Genomic DNA, 16,547 nt, shown 5'->3' with positions numbered 1-16,547 from the left:
GACTTAAGCCTTTTTGTGCCATTGCACATGAGCCTATCTTATTTATGTCATTTGCTGCAAGCTGAGTATAAAATAGCATTATATCAGAAGGTTTGCAGTTTGTTGTTTTCTTGTGGGACAAAATAGGATAACTAAGGCACTACATAAGACAAGCCAGACATTTCTGGACAATCCAAGCAACAATAAGGTCGGACAACAGGTCAAAGGTTCCAGTGTTTCAGGCTACACCAGGAACACAGTGAGAAAAAATAAGTGCGCAAGTACCAAGAGAAAGGTAAAAGTATACAACATTAATTACAACTTAGTGATTCCACAAATGTTGTTTTTTTAACAACAAATTTTACACAGTAAAGTCTGTGTTAAGTTTAATAAGAAATTGAAATGTCATAAAGCGTGGAAAGAAAATAATAGTGAATACTTCTTACAAAAAATGTAGACAGTTCAGTTTCAACTGTTAGTTGTTTGATCCACAGGTTGCAGTGCTGCGTAGTCTGCACCACAACAACGTGCTCCGGTTCATTGGTGTGCTGTACAAGGATAAGAGGTTGCACCTTGTCACAGAGTTCATTTCTGGAGGCACTCTGAAGGATCTCATCCATGACTTGAATGAGGTTCTGCCCTGGGAGCAGCGAGTCAATTTTGCCAAGGACATAGCATCGGGCATGTCATACCTTCATTCCATGAACATCATCCATCGTGATCTCAACTCTCATAATTGCCTCGTTCGAGAGGTATGTGTGAAGAGTAATTAGTAGGCCACATAATAATGAAATCTGGAAATATCTTTAACCTATGCATGTTTTGTAAAAATTATGATGTTCGAATTTACAAGGGAAAAGAGGGTATAGCAGCAGAAAGAGGCCTTGTGCAGATATTGCTGAAAACATGTATCTAAAATTTGCTAACACCATGAGCATGTAGTAATGATAAATTAATAATATATACCATACAATAGAAAAACTGACTAGAAAATAAATTAATGTATTGAATTATAAAGACTGTAAGACATAAATTAAAGGGAAACATTATTGAGGTTTTGTAAAGTAATAGCGGCTTTCATGAGTCTGAAGCAGAATGGAGGAAAGAAAAAGAAATTGAATTGACTGTGATGAGATTTCTATGTTTGAATTTACTCTCTTGAACAAGCAAAGAAATAATTTTACATTACAATAACTAAATATTTTTATGTTAAATAGTGGATGCATTGAAGAACAAAACTGGACAGTGATGCGAATACATTTTAAAATTGAATGAAGATTACCAAATAGTACATTATGCAATGAGCCTATAATGATAGTAATTAAGACGCAAGTATGGTTGTTTATGAAACGAGCGCGAGTTTCATAATATTCATACGAGCGTCTTAATTACCATCATAGGCAAGTTTCATACGACTTTTTATGCTCGACCATATTTCTAACTTGAAATTATTCAGATGTATACATTTTATTTATATCTGACAAGATCGGAAGTGACCTTGTTCTAGGTCATGAATTGTGAGATGTGCGCAGACGCGAAAGTATTGATTTTTTCCGAGGAACAATAATGTCATTGACCTTGATGTAATCCCGTTAAACTTGATATAACCTTGATTATTGAATTCGACTTTGAAAAACGAGATGACAAATTGAATTTATTTGAATATTATTTACAATTAACGCTAATTATTATAGTAACAGAACATAACCTTCTGCGACAGTATTGGATTTCCAGCCTCTGTGACTTTTCGCTAATTCTCTTTCGATTACATATCCGAGAATAATCGATACTTGCGGTTTTATAACGGTACAAAGCTGACTTGTCATTGGCTGAACACCTGTAAGCTGAGTTGTCATTGGCTGAACACCTGTACTTTAATGAGTAGGTGTACTTTAATGACCTGCATTAAAGGACTGCTACCAGGTGTATAATTACTACATTTCGGCATGGTCGAGCATAAAATTAATTATTCCAGGTTTTAAACCGGAAGGTGATGACAGCTTGTCACTTTTCATCCATTAGATCTGTCCCATAAAACCTTCACAAGCACTGAGCACTGGGCATGCTATAACTAGGGCTAGGATTTTGATGACCTAAAATCATGACAAAATGCCCTAAAAACAATGCATGACATAAAAATCTTAAAAAAAAGCCCTAAAAATTGTTCTTACATTCTAAAATTGGGTTAGTAGGAAAAGAGATTTTGTGCTGCTTAATATTTAGACTAGTAATTAAATTAAATTCTAGTACCAACATTCAACTTTATTTAATTTTACATAACTTTCTAAGTAGCATACTTTAATTATTTTACCTGATGTAGTTTCCATGTAGTTCATGTTACTTTGCACTTACTGAGCAATTGCGTGATTACAGTGTACAATAAACACCTTATGTAAATTTTCAGAATTGAAACTCTGACGATTGTCAGCTAATAAAGTCTTGTACATAAAAAATGTCCTTTCTACCTCAACTGAAACAATAGGCGCATACTTAAAATACGCAGTGTCACTGACCAGTAAATCACAACCAATTGTCTTCAGTGAAAATTGTTCCCCAGAGAGAACCTTTGATATGGAGTACATCATTACATAGCCTACATTTTCATTTAAAGCTTTCTTAATTTTTTCATTTATGCAAGATCCAATATGTCCAGGAACACCCTCTAACTTGTTCACTACATTTTTCACCAATGCTAATTGTTCAACCAGCTTGACACCAGACTTCTCCAAAGAAGTTATTGCAGATGATAGAAAACCAAAATTAGATCTAATGTGGCAGAGTTTTCCTTCAATCTCTGAGTCAGAAAAGAGTTTCTGTACAATCCTGATGGAAGCAGCATCACCACTGTCGAAAGAATTTACCACCTCTTTCACACGCTTGAAATATTCTCTGTAATATACACAGGCTTCAATCCAAGTTTCCCACCTCGTGAGGATAGGTGCAGGCAGCATGACCTTGAAGGATGCTACTCTTGACGGTGCCTTCACAAACACTCTTTACATTGCCGATAAGTTGGCCTAACATGGGAAACAGACTTCGCACCTCCTCTGTGACAAGTGCACCATTTTCGAGTAGACTGCCCTAAGGGAATTACCTGCGTTCACCATATATGACGCAAACAAAAGTACATTGTCGTGTTTTATCTCGCCTGGCCACAGTAAATTCATTGACCTATCAAAAAGTTTACAGATTGTGGAATAGTTCTCTTTCTCAAGACACTTACTGTTCAACAGAAATGTTGAACCCGGTCCTTCTTCCTCCATTGTTGCTATCACTACATTGTTTACAAATCACCCCATTAAATTGGTGGTTTCATCCATCAACACCCATATTTTCTTTCCATCAACAGCTTGTTGGGTATTTGCCATTGTTTTTTCGTAACACCGATATACGTAGTTTTTTCGTAGTGGTAGAATCTGGTAGATTTTTTCCATGAATTCTCGTAGTTTCACGTTGCTCAGTTTACTCAATGAAATATTGGCACTAATGAAGGCTTCGCACAAATTCTCGTAAAACTGTGAATGATTTGATGAACACTGGCACAGAACTAGCTGCTGCTTATTTTTTTCCTTGAAGTCCGCACTTGTGTTTATCGCAATTTACATGTTATTCTATGGTGAATTTCTTTTCTGCTGCCACTTTATACTGCAGAACTGGCAATACAACACTGTTCCGTCTGTGCTAAAAACTTCATAATACACTCTGAATTTAGTACACCGCCTTTATCCTGCAGGCAATACTAAGAGTTAAGTTGAAATTTCTGCTTGTCCGACCCTACAAAAGTGAGGGTAGTTCCTGCATGCGTTACAGTTACTGTAGAAGTCGACTGTCGCAAAACATATTTCTATAAACATTGCTCTCCATGCCCAGGTGACATGACAACTGATTTTGGTAAACATTATTATAGTGACAAGAAATCACATAGTGACCATTACTTGTGGCTATTCAAAAATTATGCTGACAAACATTCCTTTGTTGATTTCCAAATATCTCGGAGAAATGGTCTCTCCAATCCTCTCAATAGTCTAAACCAGTGGTTCCCAATTATTACTTGAGATTTGTGGACCCTCTTTTTATTTTTAAAGCAAACTACAGTCCCCACACCTTTAAATTTTAGTATCTGCGTGGAAGTAGTAGTTGAGAAGTATGTAGCAATATTAACAACAATTAAATTGAACATATATAGCATATACTTGTAGTTGAATCTAAGATATCATGAGAAAAGTCATACCTCTCTTTGTTTCAGACAATTCTTTTCACATCTGGTTCAATATTTGCTACTTTTAGCCTTAAATTAGGTTCAATGTCGAGCAATTTCTATGTTTGTTTTTCAGGAAACAAAGTATTAAAATTGTTTGTTCACAAAGATATGTGATACAAAGTGGAATTAGATGTTTCAATGCCTTTTCTCTTATTTTCTTATACTCAGAAAATACTTTCACCCAAAACTGATATATACTCGAAAGGATTTTTATCCAGATGGAGAGCAGTAATCTCTGAAGCTAGTCTCTGAATCATTCAGATGCTCAGTGATGACATGTTGAGCTTGTGGCAATTCTTCATAGAGGACTCCAGAAACGACTTCAATGTTGGGAAGGTGCTGAGATTACCACCTCCAGCTTGGCTTGTCCACGGCCATATTTTTATAATTGCTGCCTCAGTCCTGTTCCAACGTCAAAAATATTAATACCGCTACCTTCAAGACTCTTATTGAGTTTGTTCAAGTATGCAAAGATATCTACTAAACAGGCTTCCAATCGCATGGAAATTTGGTATCACTCAGAAATAGTCGTGCTTCATCACTTAACTCAAAGAATCATTGCAAAATTTTTCCTCTGGATAACCAACGCACTTCTGTATGCAAAAGTAATTCGTATTGGCTTTCAATTTCTTCACACAATTTTGAGAATTCTGGAATTCAAAGATCGAGATTTGATAAAATTTATAATCTTAACTACTCATCAAGACTTTCTTTAATGTTTGTGACATCATCTTGTAGCCAAGGCTTCTAGATGAATACAGCAGTGGTTCCGTTTCACATTCTTCACTCGAGGATTAAGTCCAGTTTTTATGCTTGACATAGCATGCACGCACACCAAAATTGAGTGGGTTATAAATTATGAGGTGTAAATAATCCCACGGACCCCCTCAAATTTGTTCCACGTATCTCCAGAAGTCTGCGGACCACCAATTGGGAAACATAATTACTGTAGCCACATAAGCATGTAATAACTAATAAGTTGGTTGTAATGTTTTGAGAACCTCATAACAGAAAAAGGAAATAAACATATTCAATATATGGGCCTCTTTGTACATACAAAGGAACAAGGAACAGCCTGTTATATATGGTTCTTGCTTGTGCCAGTTGTGTTTCGTGGTAGTGTACGGGCTGTACACAGGTACTGATGTGAAATAGTCGCAATAGAATCAGATAGTGGCCCTAGTACGTCCTACTCCCAAAAAATCCACATCCAATTTACCTAAATATACAGAACGGAAATAAAATTGTAGAAAATTATGGTAAAGAATTCCTTAATTTAAATCTTGAAACAAACTGTAAAAGGACTAGATGTAGGTTCTGTTCCTGCTGTTGTTGATCCTCCCAAGGTAAGGAGACAACGAAGTGTTTAAGAAATCATTGTATATGCTGGTATTTAATTTTTAACAATTATTTCTTATAAGAATTTTAAAAAATCTTTTAAATAAAACACTGTGGAGGAAGTTTAGATAAAATAATCAAAATAGGCCTATTTCATATGTAGTATACGATCCTCCAATCAAAAGTACGGTAATTTGGAACCAATTGTGTAACATACAGACGTGGACAAATTATTAGCAAAATTGAAGACTTTTATTATATATTTTTACAAAATATGATTCTTCAATTTAGACTACAGTTGACATTTTTGTGTATTTCCAAATAATTATCCAAATTGAAGATTTGTATTGAATATTTTTCAAAATTTAACTCTTCAATTTGGACTACATTTGATATTTTTGCATATTTACAAATTATTAGCAAAACTGAAGGTTTTTATTGTACACTTTTACAAAAATAACGATTCTTCAATTTGGATTGCAGTTGACATTTTGGATATTTCCAAATTATTAGCAAAACTGAAGATTTTTGTTTTACATTTTTACAAAATTTGGCTCTTCAATGCAGTTGACATTTTTGCTAATTTATACGTTATTACCTAAATTGAAGATTTTTATTATATATTTTTACAAAACTTAACTCTTCAATTTAAACTACAGTTGACATTTTTGCATATTTCCGTCTACTGTAATGATGGAAATATCCAAAATTGTCAACTGTAGTCTAAATTGAAAAGTCAAATTTTGTAAACAGAATTATCATAAAAATCGTCAATTTTGTTAATAATTTGTCCACGTCTGTATAAGTGAAGACTGGATGATTGTTCCCATGTAGGACAAGACTGTTGTAGTGGCAGATTTTGGGCTAGCACGCATCATTTCCCAGAACAACAATTCCAGTGGTGGAGGTGTTGGTGGAAATATGACAGACAGACGTCGTTATGGCAACAAGAGAGGGGCTGGTGGGGGTGCTGGAAGCCGAAGATGTGAACGTAAGAAACGTTACACTGTGGTGGGTAATCCATATTGGATGGCACCAGAGATGATGAAAGGAAATAAATATGATGAGAAGGTTGATATTTTTTCATTTGGCATCGTACTTTGCGAGGTAAGCAACATGCTGTTCTTTATTTACATAATCATGTGATTTGTTTGTTCATAATTCGTATATATTTTAATTAAAGGTTCCTGAAAAGACTCTTGAGACAATTGCATCAGCCATTTTAAAATCTTCATTGAACATCATCAATCACCATCTCTATTCATCTTTATAATATTCAATGTATATTATTTATTTTCAATACATTTTTATCGTTTTGATAGCTACCACATCTTGTCGCAGAATATTCTTTTTTAAAATTTCATTATGTATTTTTTTAACATTAATTTACATATTCTTTTTTGTTCATTTGAATTGATTAGGATGCCGATATTTTAAATCCAAGATTTGGACGGCTATCATTTCGATCATGTAGTTTGACTGTATTCCTTTAATCTAATTTGGCATCATACTTTGTTTGGCTGTTCTTTGTTTACATAATCATATGATTTGTTTGTTCATAATTCGTATATATTGTAATTATTATTACGTTTGACTCTGTTCTTTGTTTACATAATCATATGATTTGTTTGTTCATAATTCGTATATATTTTAATTATTATTACGTTTGACTATTATTTCTTAATTTTTTTTCCTTCATATTGTCAGTAATGATCTTAGTGTTAAATGTTTCTTTTATCTTTGATACACACATACATACAGGATGTAATAAAAATATATGTCAAAACTTCGAGAAAACATTCCTCATATCTAGGGGATGGAAATATATTATATGAACAGAGGTCTGGAAATGCTTTGTTTCGTTGTTAAAGCTCTTTTTCTACTTCCTTTAGATTGTATGATACACAAGCTAGTTTGTTTTTGTGTGGTGTGCAAGTGCACGGGCGCATTTGTTTACCTCAGGCAAACTGTTGACACACGTTATACTCACAACACACATCATGCTTTGAACGCAGTGGAATTATCACTACAAGCATGGATCAGTATTTTCAGACATTTCTTGTGCTCTTTTTGGCTGTCATAAAACGATTCTAAATCATAAAAGCTATTATTCAAAACTTCATAATGTAAGCAATCATCTGAAATTCCTTTATCAGTTTCTGGTTATAACTAGGGCTACCATATTCCTTGTTTATCCCAAACTGTTACACAATTTCACGTTGTGTCCAGGACAGATGAAAATATGTATAATTTGTCCTTGATTTTTTTTGAAAACTGAGGGTGGACATCTGTAGTCAGATGTGTTGAGCCGTAATATGATTGTGCACACTGGCAATACTTGTACTGACGTGGTCGAGCTCAGTTCACTCTTTGTGCCTGTGTAGTTGTAGTGCTTTGAAATGTAGTTGTTGCTGTTTAGAAAGGCGTCTAAAATGCCGAGGAGAATTTTCGTGCAACATAAAGGACGTGGATACATTCAAGAGCATTTGAATTAAAAAAAAAAAAAAAAAAACAGAAACATCAATGAATCTAAAGCCAGAAACTTATGGAAATGTAATAAACTACTGTATGTTCTTATTTTTAGTCCCTCAGATTAACTTAATGTTACAGTCATAGACACTGCACGATGGTATTTTTTCACCTCATTTAAAATATAAATTAAAAATTCGATTTAAGTACATAACTAAAAAAAAAGAACTCCATTAGGAAACACTACATGCCTAGCCTCTATGATATCACAGTCGCTTCTGTTTGCTCTTACTGCCGGCCAAGCAAGCCAGAAATGTACCAATTTGTGCTACGAGGAACACATTTGAGTGGATTTGCAGATACACAGCTCTTTTAACCTATTCCATATCATTTTGGCATCAATAGTGCATTACATTGATATTTCGGTTGGAAGTAAGCTTGTAGAAACATATGAAAGTTATAAATTTTATAAATTTAATTGCAGTACTTTAAAATATGTTATTGTGATTTTCAGAAAATATATTGTTTGTTTGCAAAAGATTATTGTTATTGTGTGTTTGTTAATAGTAAATTTAATGGTTGTATGTAAATATGAAGTAGTTAAATGGTCTGAAGATGTTGCAATTTCTGCTCTCAGCCCTTGCTTGCTTATATTAAGTGAAAACTTCCTTTTAAGAAAAACACGCCTTTAAGGAAATAATGATTTACTGTTAGATGCCATTATTAGGTTCCTTGACTCGTGCATATGGCTGACATCAGAATCCCTGCAGTCATTAGAATCCACCAAGGTTCATCACATTTTGAACAATGCTAGATATGATTTTACATCTAAATACTAAATTTGGAGATTTTCACTTTATCATCACGATTACAAAATTACAACCTGTTTGTATTTTTAGTTACGCTTACTGAATTTGAAGCAGAGCCAGATACAGTAGTATTAATGTACTCAAAACTGTTGTGTTCATATGGAAATGGCTCTCATCTGTGAATTTTAGGTCTTTCAGTAGTTCTGGAACTGTCCGTAAAATGATCACATATGCACAGGTATCATTATGAAAATGTCTAAAGCGTGTTGAAAAGATCTCAAGTCAAGTATAATGTAGTGTTGTGAAGAAAGTAAAAATGTGCGTCAGTCAATCTTCAACACTGAATTCTCTTATAGCTTAATTTGTACTGTTGCTTTAACTTGTGCAGATAATAGGTCGTGTTCATGCTGACCCCGACTATCTGCCCCGTTCGTCTGACTTTGGTTTGAATCAACATGTGTTTCGGGAGAAATTTTGTTGCTCATGTCCTGAACCATTCTACCGAGTGGCCTTTTTGTGTTGTGATTTAAATCCTGACAAAAGGTGAGTCATCAGCGTGGTCTTGAATGTTGATCAATGCTTGCTCTATTGTAAAATGGATACATTAATTACTATTACAAATTTACAATATTGCAGTATTATATAGGTACAGATAAACTGATTATATTATAAATACTAATATTACTTACTTAAAATTTATTAAATTATGCTAATATCTCTATTAAAGTAGGTCATTCTCTAGTTTCAATGGCTACAGTGATCATATTGTGAATTTACCTCACATTCCGAAGTGTGCACTTTCCTCATTTCTCTGTTTATCACTATTCCTTTCCTCCTTTATTTTGTTAATATTGAGTAGAGATACTTTAAAGAAAATGTTCTGAAATGGTACTGTGGTATGTTCTGATTAAATAACAGCATTTATTTACCACAAAGTATTCAAGAGTCTTTCCTAGTTCTTCATTGAGTTTGTTGGTTCCATGCTTTTTAACCCCCCCTCCCCTCCACAGTGTTGAATGAATTGAATTGAATTGAATTGAATTGAATTGAATTGAATTGAATTTAAGAGGGGGAGGGCTTTAACAGCCCTAGTACTGCGACCTAAAAGATCTATTGCACATCCCCGTCATAATATCCCATCAGTCCAATAGTTTGATTTCTTGAAGAACTGAATCAAGCTATGGACTGGGACAGTTGATAGCTCATCAAGCTTCGGAAAATGTTTTCCATAGATGAGAGCTCTTTGATGAGCGAGTGCATTGCATTCGCATAATAGACTGTGAACAACGAGTACAGGATGGATTTATATTATGTCCCATCCTATACAAGTTCTTCTTGAGGGCGCAGTGTTCTGTAAGGAATCCAACTGCCCAGTGAAGCTTTTTTTTGCTCACTTTTAACAGGTCATTTGACCTGTTATTATTAAAAATCTCTTATGAGGGCCTTTGAGTGTCTACAGTTGTCACTTGAGTGCCAGTGATTATGGTGTTTTTTGAGAGCCCATTTCCTGATAACCTGCTTTACTGGTCTTAGAGATAGTCCCAGGTTCAGGTCCTATGAATGGGATCTCGGTTCTCTTTCTGGCAGCCTCATCTGCTCTTTCGTTACATGTCCTGGCAGTTGGACTGTGTTATGTCCAGCCAGCAACATGAGGCACTTCAGTACAAGTTTTGACTTACCAAGGGGGCTTCAAGTGCCTTGACTATCTGAAAGTATAAGAATTTGTCTACGATTGTAGTCTTTCCTAATACTTTCCCTAACACTGGCTAAGATAGCAAAAATCCCAGCCTGAAAGACCATGGCATATTGACCCAAGCTGAAAGAAAGCTTGGTGCCATTTCCAAATAATCCAGCACCAGTTCCTGATTTGGTTTTAGAACCATCAGTATACCAGACTGGACCTTTATTATTCTCAGGCTTAACCTGACTTACACTGCTCTCTGGGTAAGTGACAGTGAATTTGTTGTCAAATGAGACCCTTGGTTCCAAGATGTTGGTTTTCACATATTGAGAATCCGATAAACATCACTGTCCCAAGGGAGTCTAGGCAGGGGCGTATTGAGGCCTAGGCAGCTGCCTAGGGCGGCAGATTTGAGGGGGTAGCTTTTAAGCTGCTACTGTTAATTTTTTTTTTATATTTTTTAAATTTTATTCGTAACTCTTTAAAATATAACGTGCAACTAATCTAATGTCGAAAATGAAGTTCATACTATGCTCCTTCCTACTGCAGAATTTCTGTTAGTTTACGGCATTATTTGGAGGATGAAACAGTTGTTGTCATATTTTATTCTGTGAAATTTTCTGTTGTACACATAGTTTTTCCCACCTTATATTTTCTGATTTATAATTAAATCAAATGTAGGCCTTTCCAACCATTTTACTTCAATTTTTTCGTCCATATTTCTCACAGAGAATGGATTAGTTAACAAACTCTTGACTGAATTCATGTCAGTCCACAGAATAAAACGCAAGAAGATAATATAACATATTTGAAGGGTACACGGGAAAAACAATCAAGGTCCATCAAAAATCGAAATTTAGTTAATAATGCTATCTTATAGTGGAAAGGAAGTACTATCATCTGGTCTAGCTAGTAATAAGAAATAATCGTTCTTGGCATTCCACTACGTCAATTTCTATTAAATACACACATAACAAAGTATTAAGTGCTTAAACTTAAATATTCGTTTTTCTCGAAACTTTCTAAAATGGACCTTGATCGTTATTCCCGTGTACCCTTCATTTGTTAGCCTTAATAATCACAATAAATTCATTGCATCGTCTGCTGTAATAATAATAGTAATAGTAATACTATTAATATTAATGTCATTCAGCTCGAATTCTCAAGAGAAAAAAGTATGTCTACAAATTATATATAATGTGGTCACTTTTAAACAAGCTTTACTTTTTAACTTAATTGTAAGTTCGGCATCAGCTCGTAGAATTGCTGGCATATCAAGAATATTTCACTCACTACTACTGATGCTTCCAACCAACCCTAGGGTTAGGGTTCTACTGGGAAAATAGCGCACTACTGACTGGTTTCTCGTACTAATGCTGGAGAATATGTCATTTGCCTGAGGGTATTTTAACCTTCGTCAACATTCACTGCGCACGCAACTCTCACTACAGTGAGACTCAGCACACTGTATAATTGTTTGCAACCTAATGCCATCTGAAAAATGAGCGAATTCATAATGTTTTTACAGAATAACATTTTATATCATCAACAACAACGATATTTCTTTTAACAAAATTACGAGTGTGCTCTAGTGCAATAGCACATTAGGATGAGCCTCCCCTGGATTCGACACCAGTTTATGTAGGATGTATTGGCATGTAGTGAACAGTGAAACAACAGTAAGCAGCATTGAATTTGGATCCTTGACAAATGATCAGATTTCGGTTACTGATTCAAGTAATGTTGCCACCATCTTATAGGAAAACTGTCAAATTCTCCACGCCAGAAATTTAAAATAGTAATAGGACTGCTTTTGGAACACTATAGATCTGAGAAGTGTCAACACATTAATGCAGTTTCTGTTACTGTTGTACTCCCAACCAACAAAAACCACACACATCATTCTTCACCTGTCAGTATGCTAATAGTGGCATCAGATTTATTTGGTAATCAAAAGTTGGTGAACCTTTAGTATATTCTTTCATAATGTGTATCTATTCTACATGTTTCCCGCATTATATGTTCTTTCTTTCGTGATTTGTTTAGCACTTATTAAAATTTTAAAACTTCATTTTTATTGTATAAGTAATTATTTGTTGTTACATTGTTGCAGTGGACATTGGTTCTCGAGGTTTTAATTTGAAAATACGAATGAATATTTTTTATTTGAGAATGACATGAAAAAGGAGTGAACATTTTTTATGTGAAGTTAGATTAAATTTTGTTTAATGATCTTTGATTTTATTACGTAGAAATGTTTGAGAATTAAAATATATTATACATCTTGATTACACAAATATATTCAAGGTGTTGAAATTGTTTAGCTCAGTAATGTGTGTGATATGTCTATTAATAGTAAAATGTCTTGCAGGCCGCCTTTCGAAGTAATGGAGGTATGGCTGGAAGGTCTGGCCATGCATCTATCTGTTGGAATGCCTTTGCCACAAGACCTAGAATTTGACATATACAACTATACAGGTGTGTACATGAAAGTTCTTTTCTTCCTCTTTCCTCAAAATGTTGTCAAATTCTCCATGCCAGAAATTTAAAATAGTAATAGGACTGCTTTTGGAACACTGTTGATGTAGGAAGTGTCGACAGATTATTGGGATATACAGTAAAACTTCTTTTATACACTTCACATTTAAGCATTGTTAAAATGCGACCCACTTTGGAATTCGTGGAAATTCGAAACTGCCCATGCTTGCCTGCACCAGTCTCTTATAGTTTAACAATGCTGTTATTACTTCAGAAACAATTGAAATGTTTCGTATCATATCATAATGTAACAGAACAAACAGTTAATCACAATTTGAAAGTATGGTGTATTTCTTAGGAGCAAGCAGTCCAGAATAGCTGACATTTTTGTAAAATAATCGTAAATGAAGATCACAGTAAGAACAAGATAAATCAATTTCGTAAAATTTTCTGGATTCTGAAATATAATACTGTATCAGCCAGTTCTGGCTCTAACCAAACTAAGATTTCCTACAAATAACCTTATACTGTATCCTTCAAGAGTATGCGTTATAAATAAATAGCGGAATAACATTAAGATGTAACTATGCATTAATTTATTACAGTACAATGTTACAATCCATTAATGGGACTTTCACAGTACACTAGTTTGGCCACAGATATAGAGAGCTTAGATTGGCATTGCTCCTATCTTCCTATTGGAGTGACTGAAGCTTGCTGCACCTTCTTATCCAGATTGTTTGTAATGGTGGGTTTACGCGTGCATGGATTCACTGGCGCGCAAGTAAAAGCAACTTTCTCGTGTAAACCTTTAGTGGCGTGCAAGTATAGACACTGCATGCAATGTTTCGAAAAGTGAGTGGCATTGTAACTTTTCAATGCGCCAGTGGCGACGCATGCACAAGCGGACATTTCTGTTGCACATGTAAACATGAAGTTTCTCATCGGCACGCCAGTATTGTACAGTACATAGTCCACTGATGTCTTTGCATCAAGTTTTATAAATTTGATTTATAAGAATGAGTAAGTGCAATTCTGAAATAGTCACAAAGTTTCTTTACGTATATGAAAAACACGAGTGTTTGTGGGATCTGAACTCTAATCTTTATAAAAAAAAATAGAGATGCCAGAATAGAGGCTTACGAAAACATGGCAAGGACAATGGAAATTGATGGATTCGGAATTGCCGAGGTGAAAGCAAAAATAAAATTCATATGAGATGCATACACTCTGGAGGTAAGGAAAAAATAACAAGAACCATGAAATCTGATGGTGGTTCAGATGACATCAACAAACCTAAACTAACATGGTTTCCAGTTGCTGATAGGATTTTGTACCAAGTTGTGCAAATAAGAGAAAGACAGTGTTCAGAAATTTTGGGAACTTTGTAAAAAAACATTACAATCTTAATTTATATACAATTTAAGACTGAAAACTCAAAAGGGGCTAAGTGCCATCTACTGAAAAATGAAATCTTGACGTGTATGCGTGCTATTTATCTATGCAAATACTATACTCATTCATTTATTCATAGTTTTCTATCTAAGGGTAGGTTTTTCACTGCAAACCCAGCAATCTCCAGTTTTTCCTATTTTCAGCCTTCCTCTTAATCTCCGCATAATATGTGGAGATTAAGAGGAACATATTATGTTCCATACATTTTAATTACATGTCTATCACGTGATATTTTCTTCTGCCTCGAACTCTTCTCACGTTCACCATTCCTTCCAGTGCATCCTTCAGTACGCGTTTCTTCTTAGCCAGTGACAAAGCCAAATTATTTTTCTCTTCCTCATCCTTTCAGGATTTTTCTTTCGTCACACGCTCCATTCTTCTTCATATACACATTTCAAATGTTTCCAGTCGTTTCTCACTTCATTGTAAGATCCATGTTTCTGCCCCCACACTCCACACAGGGCACTTCACTAGTGTCTTCCCTAGTTCTTTCTCCTGAGGTCAGTAGAAGATACTCAATTTTCTGCTAAAACCTTCCTTTGCTTCTTGACTTCTTGGCAGCACCTCATGTTACTACTCGTAGTACACCCCAAGTATTTTAAGCTGTCCGCTTGTTCTACTTAGTGCAGTGTAGATGGTATCTGAACTTCTGGCTAGAATTTCGATATTGTAACTTACACTTTGGAACAGGATACAAATATTAATGATAATAATAATAATAAATGTATTTATTCTGGTGGTGTTAATGCCCTTCCACGCAACCAGATATATGTATACATACAGCGTAAAAATGAAAATTTTATAATGAAGCAAAATAATTTCCAGGTGCCAAATATAGCAATGTAATTTCCGATTTCAATTTTGGAAGTAAAGCATCTCTTATGTCGGTTGCAAACTTTTGAATATAATGATACTACTAAATGTTGTAGTGGTCCCATGCCATGGCGTAGTGGTCTAAGGCATCCTGCCTAGGACTCACGTTATGGAATGCGTGCTGGTTCGGGTCCTCATGGGGGAAGAAATTTTCTCATGAAATTTCGGCGAGTGTATAGGACCGGTGCCCACCCAGCATCGTGATGCACTTTGGGAGTGGGGGATAGGTAGGAAATTCGGTTGCGAAAGCCAGGTATAATGGCTGGGGGATTGTCGTGCTAACCACATGATACCTCCATTCTGGTTGGATGATCGTCCACTTCTGCTTCTGCATGTGAACGTGAGGCCAGCAGCTGGCTGGCGGTCTGGACCCTTCAGGAGCTGTGTCGCCACGGATTATTATTATTATTATTATTATTATTATTATTATTATTACATGTTGTAGTAGATTGTCAGAATTGTCGGCTGCCATCTGTAACTTTAGTAGATATCTGTTGTTAAGTTCTTGTAGAATTCTCGCAGATGTATCTAAATTCTCCCTCTGAACAATCCATTTTTTCACCCATAATATGCAATCTTCTTTCATGTCTTTTGTTTATTCCAAGTTAGAAATCATCTCAACCAACAAAGTTACGACTATTAGGCAAATGCTATGAACAAGTTCAGCTTCACTTGACATGTTATGTCTTCGTGCAACATTCAGGTAGCAGCCTCACTTGAAAATGGCACTGGCGAGGCAAAATAAAGAAACCCGTGTAAACCTCTACTGGCGCAAAAGTACGACTTGCGTGTTAACTGGCACCAGTAAATCCATGCACCATAATGCTAATAGGAAACGTGGTTTTTTCGTAATTTTTTTTTGGTGTGTGTGTGTGTGTGTGTGTGTGTGTGTGTGTGTGCGTTTTTTTTGTAGTTACTTCTTACATAATGTTATAGTGGTACACTTTTACGTTGTATTTGGATATTATTTTTCCTATTCACACAGGAAGAAACAAGGAAAAGAAAGTATTTCTATATTGGTGTAAGTAAGGTAGAATCCATTTGTGGCCTCGTGGTTCAATAAAGTGCCTTTGTATTGCTTGTTTCCTGCAGTTTTTTATGAAGTAGAATAGGAATGGTTGCTGTTATGCGGTTTGCTTCAGCCATTACTCAGCTTTTCACTGGAATGAAGAGCTGGACATTCAGTACCAGCTTTACACACTAT

At 35.2% G+C, this 16,547-nt stretch overlaps 1 protein-coding gene across 4 annotated transcripts in view; it reads left to right on the top strand.

Moving 5' to 3' along the window:
• LIMK1 (LIM domain kinase 1) overlaps positions 1–16,547 on the top strand; it is a 90,238-nt gene that overhangs the window by 45,733 nt on the left and 27,958 nt on the right. For all 4 annotated transcript variants that reach the window (XM_069829745.1, XM_069829742.1, XM_069829743.1 and 1 more), the window contains 4 exons: positions 474–731; positions 6,413–6,685; positions 9,245–9,399; positions 12,909–13,015. In XM_069829745.1, coding sequence (XP_069685846.1) covers positions 474–731; positions 6,413–6,685; positions 9,245–9,399; positions 12,909–13,015 — 793 coding nt within the window. The remainder of the gene's footprint in view (positions 1–473; positions 732–6,412; positions 6,686–9,244; positions 9,400–12,908; positions 13,016–16,547) is intronic.

Source organism: Periplaneta americana, chromosome 6, assembly GCF_040183065.1.
Source record: "Periplaneta americana isolate PAMFEO1 chromosome 6, P.americana_PAMFEO1_priV1, whole genome shotgun sequence".
NCBI lineage: Eukaryota > Metazoa > Arthropoda > Insecta > Blattodea > Blattidae > Periplaneta > Periplaneta americana.
The sequence above is the reverse complement of the archived record's forward strand: the minus strand, read 5'-3'. Positions and strand labels throughout refer to the sequence as shown.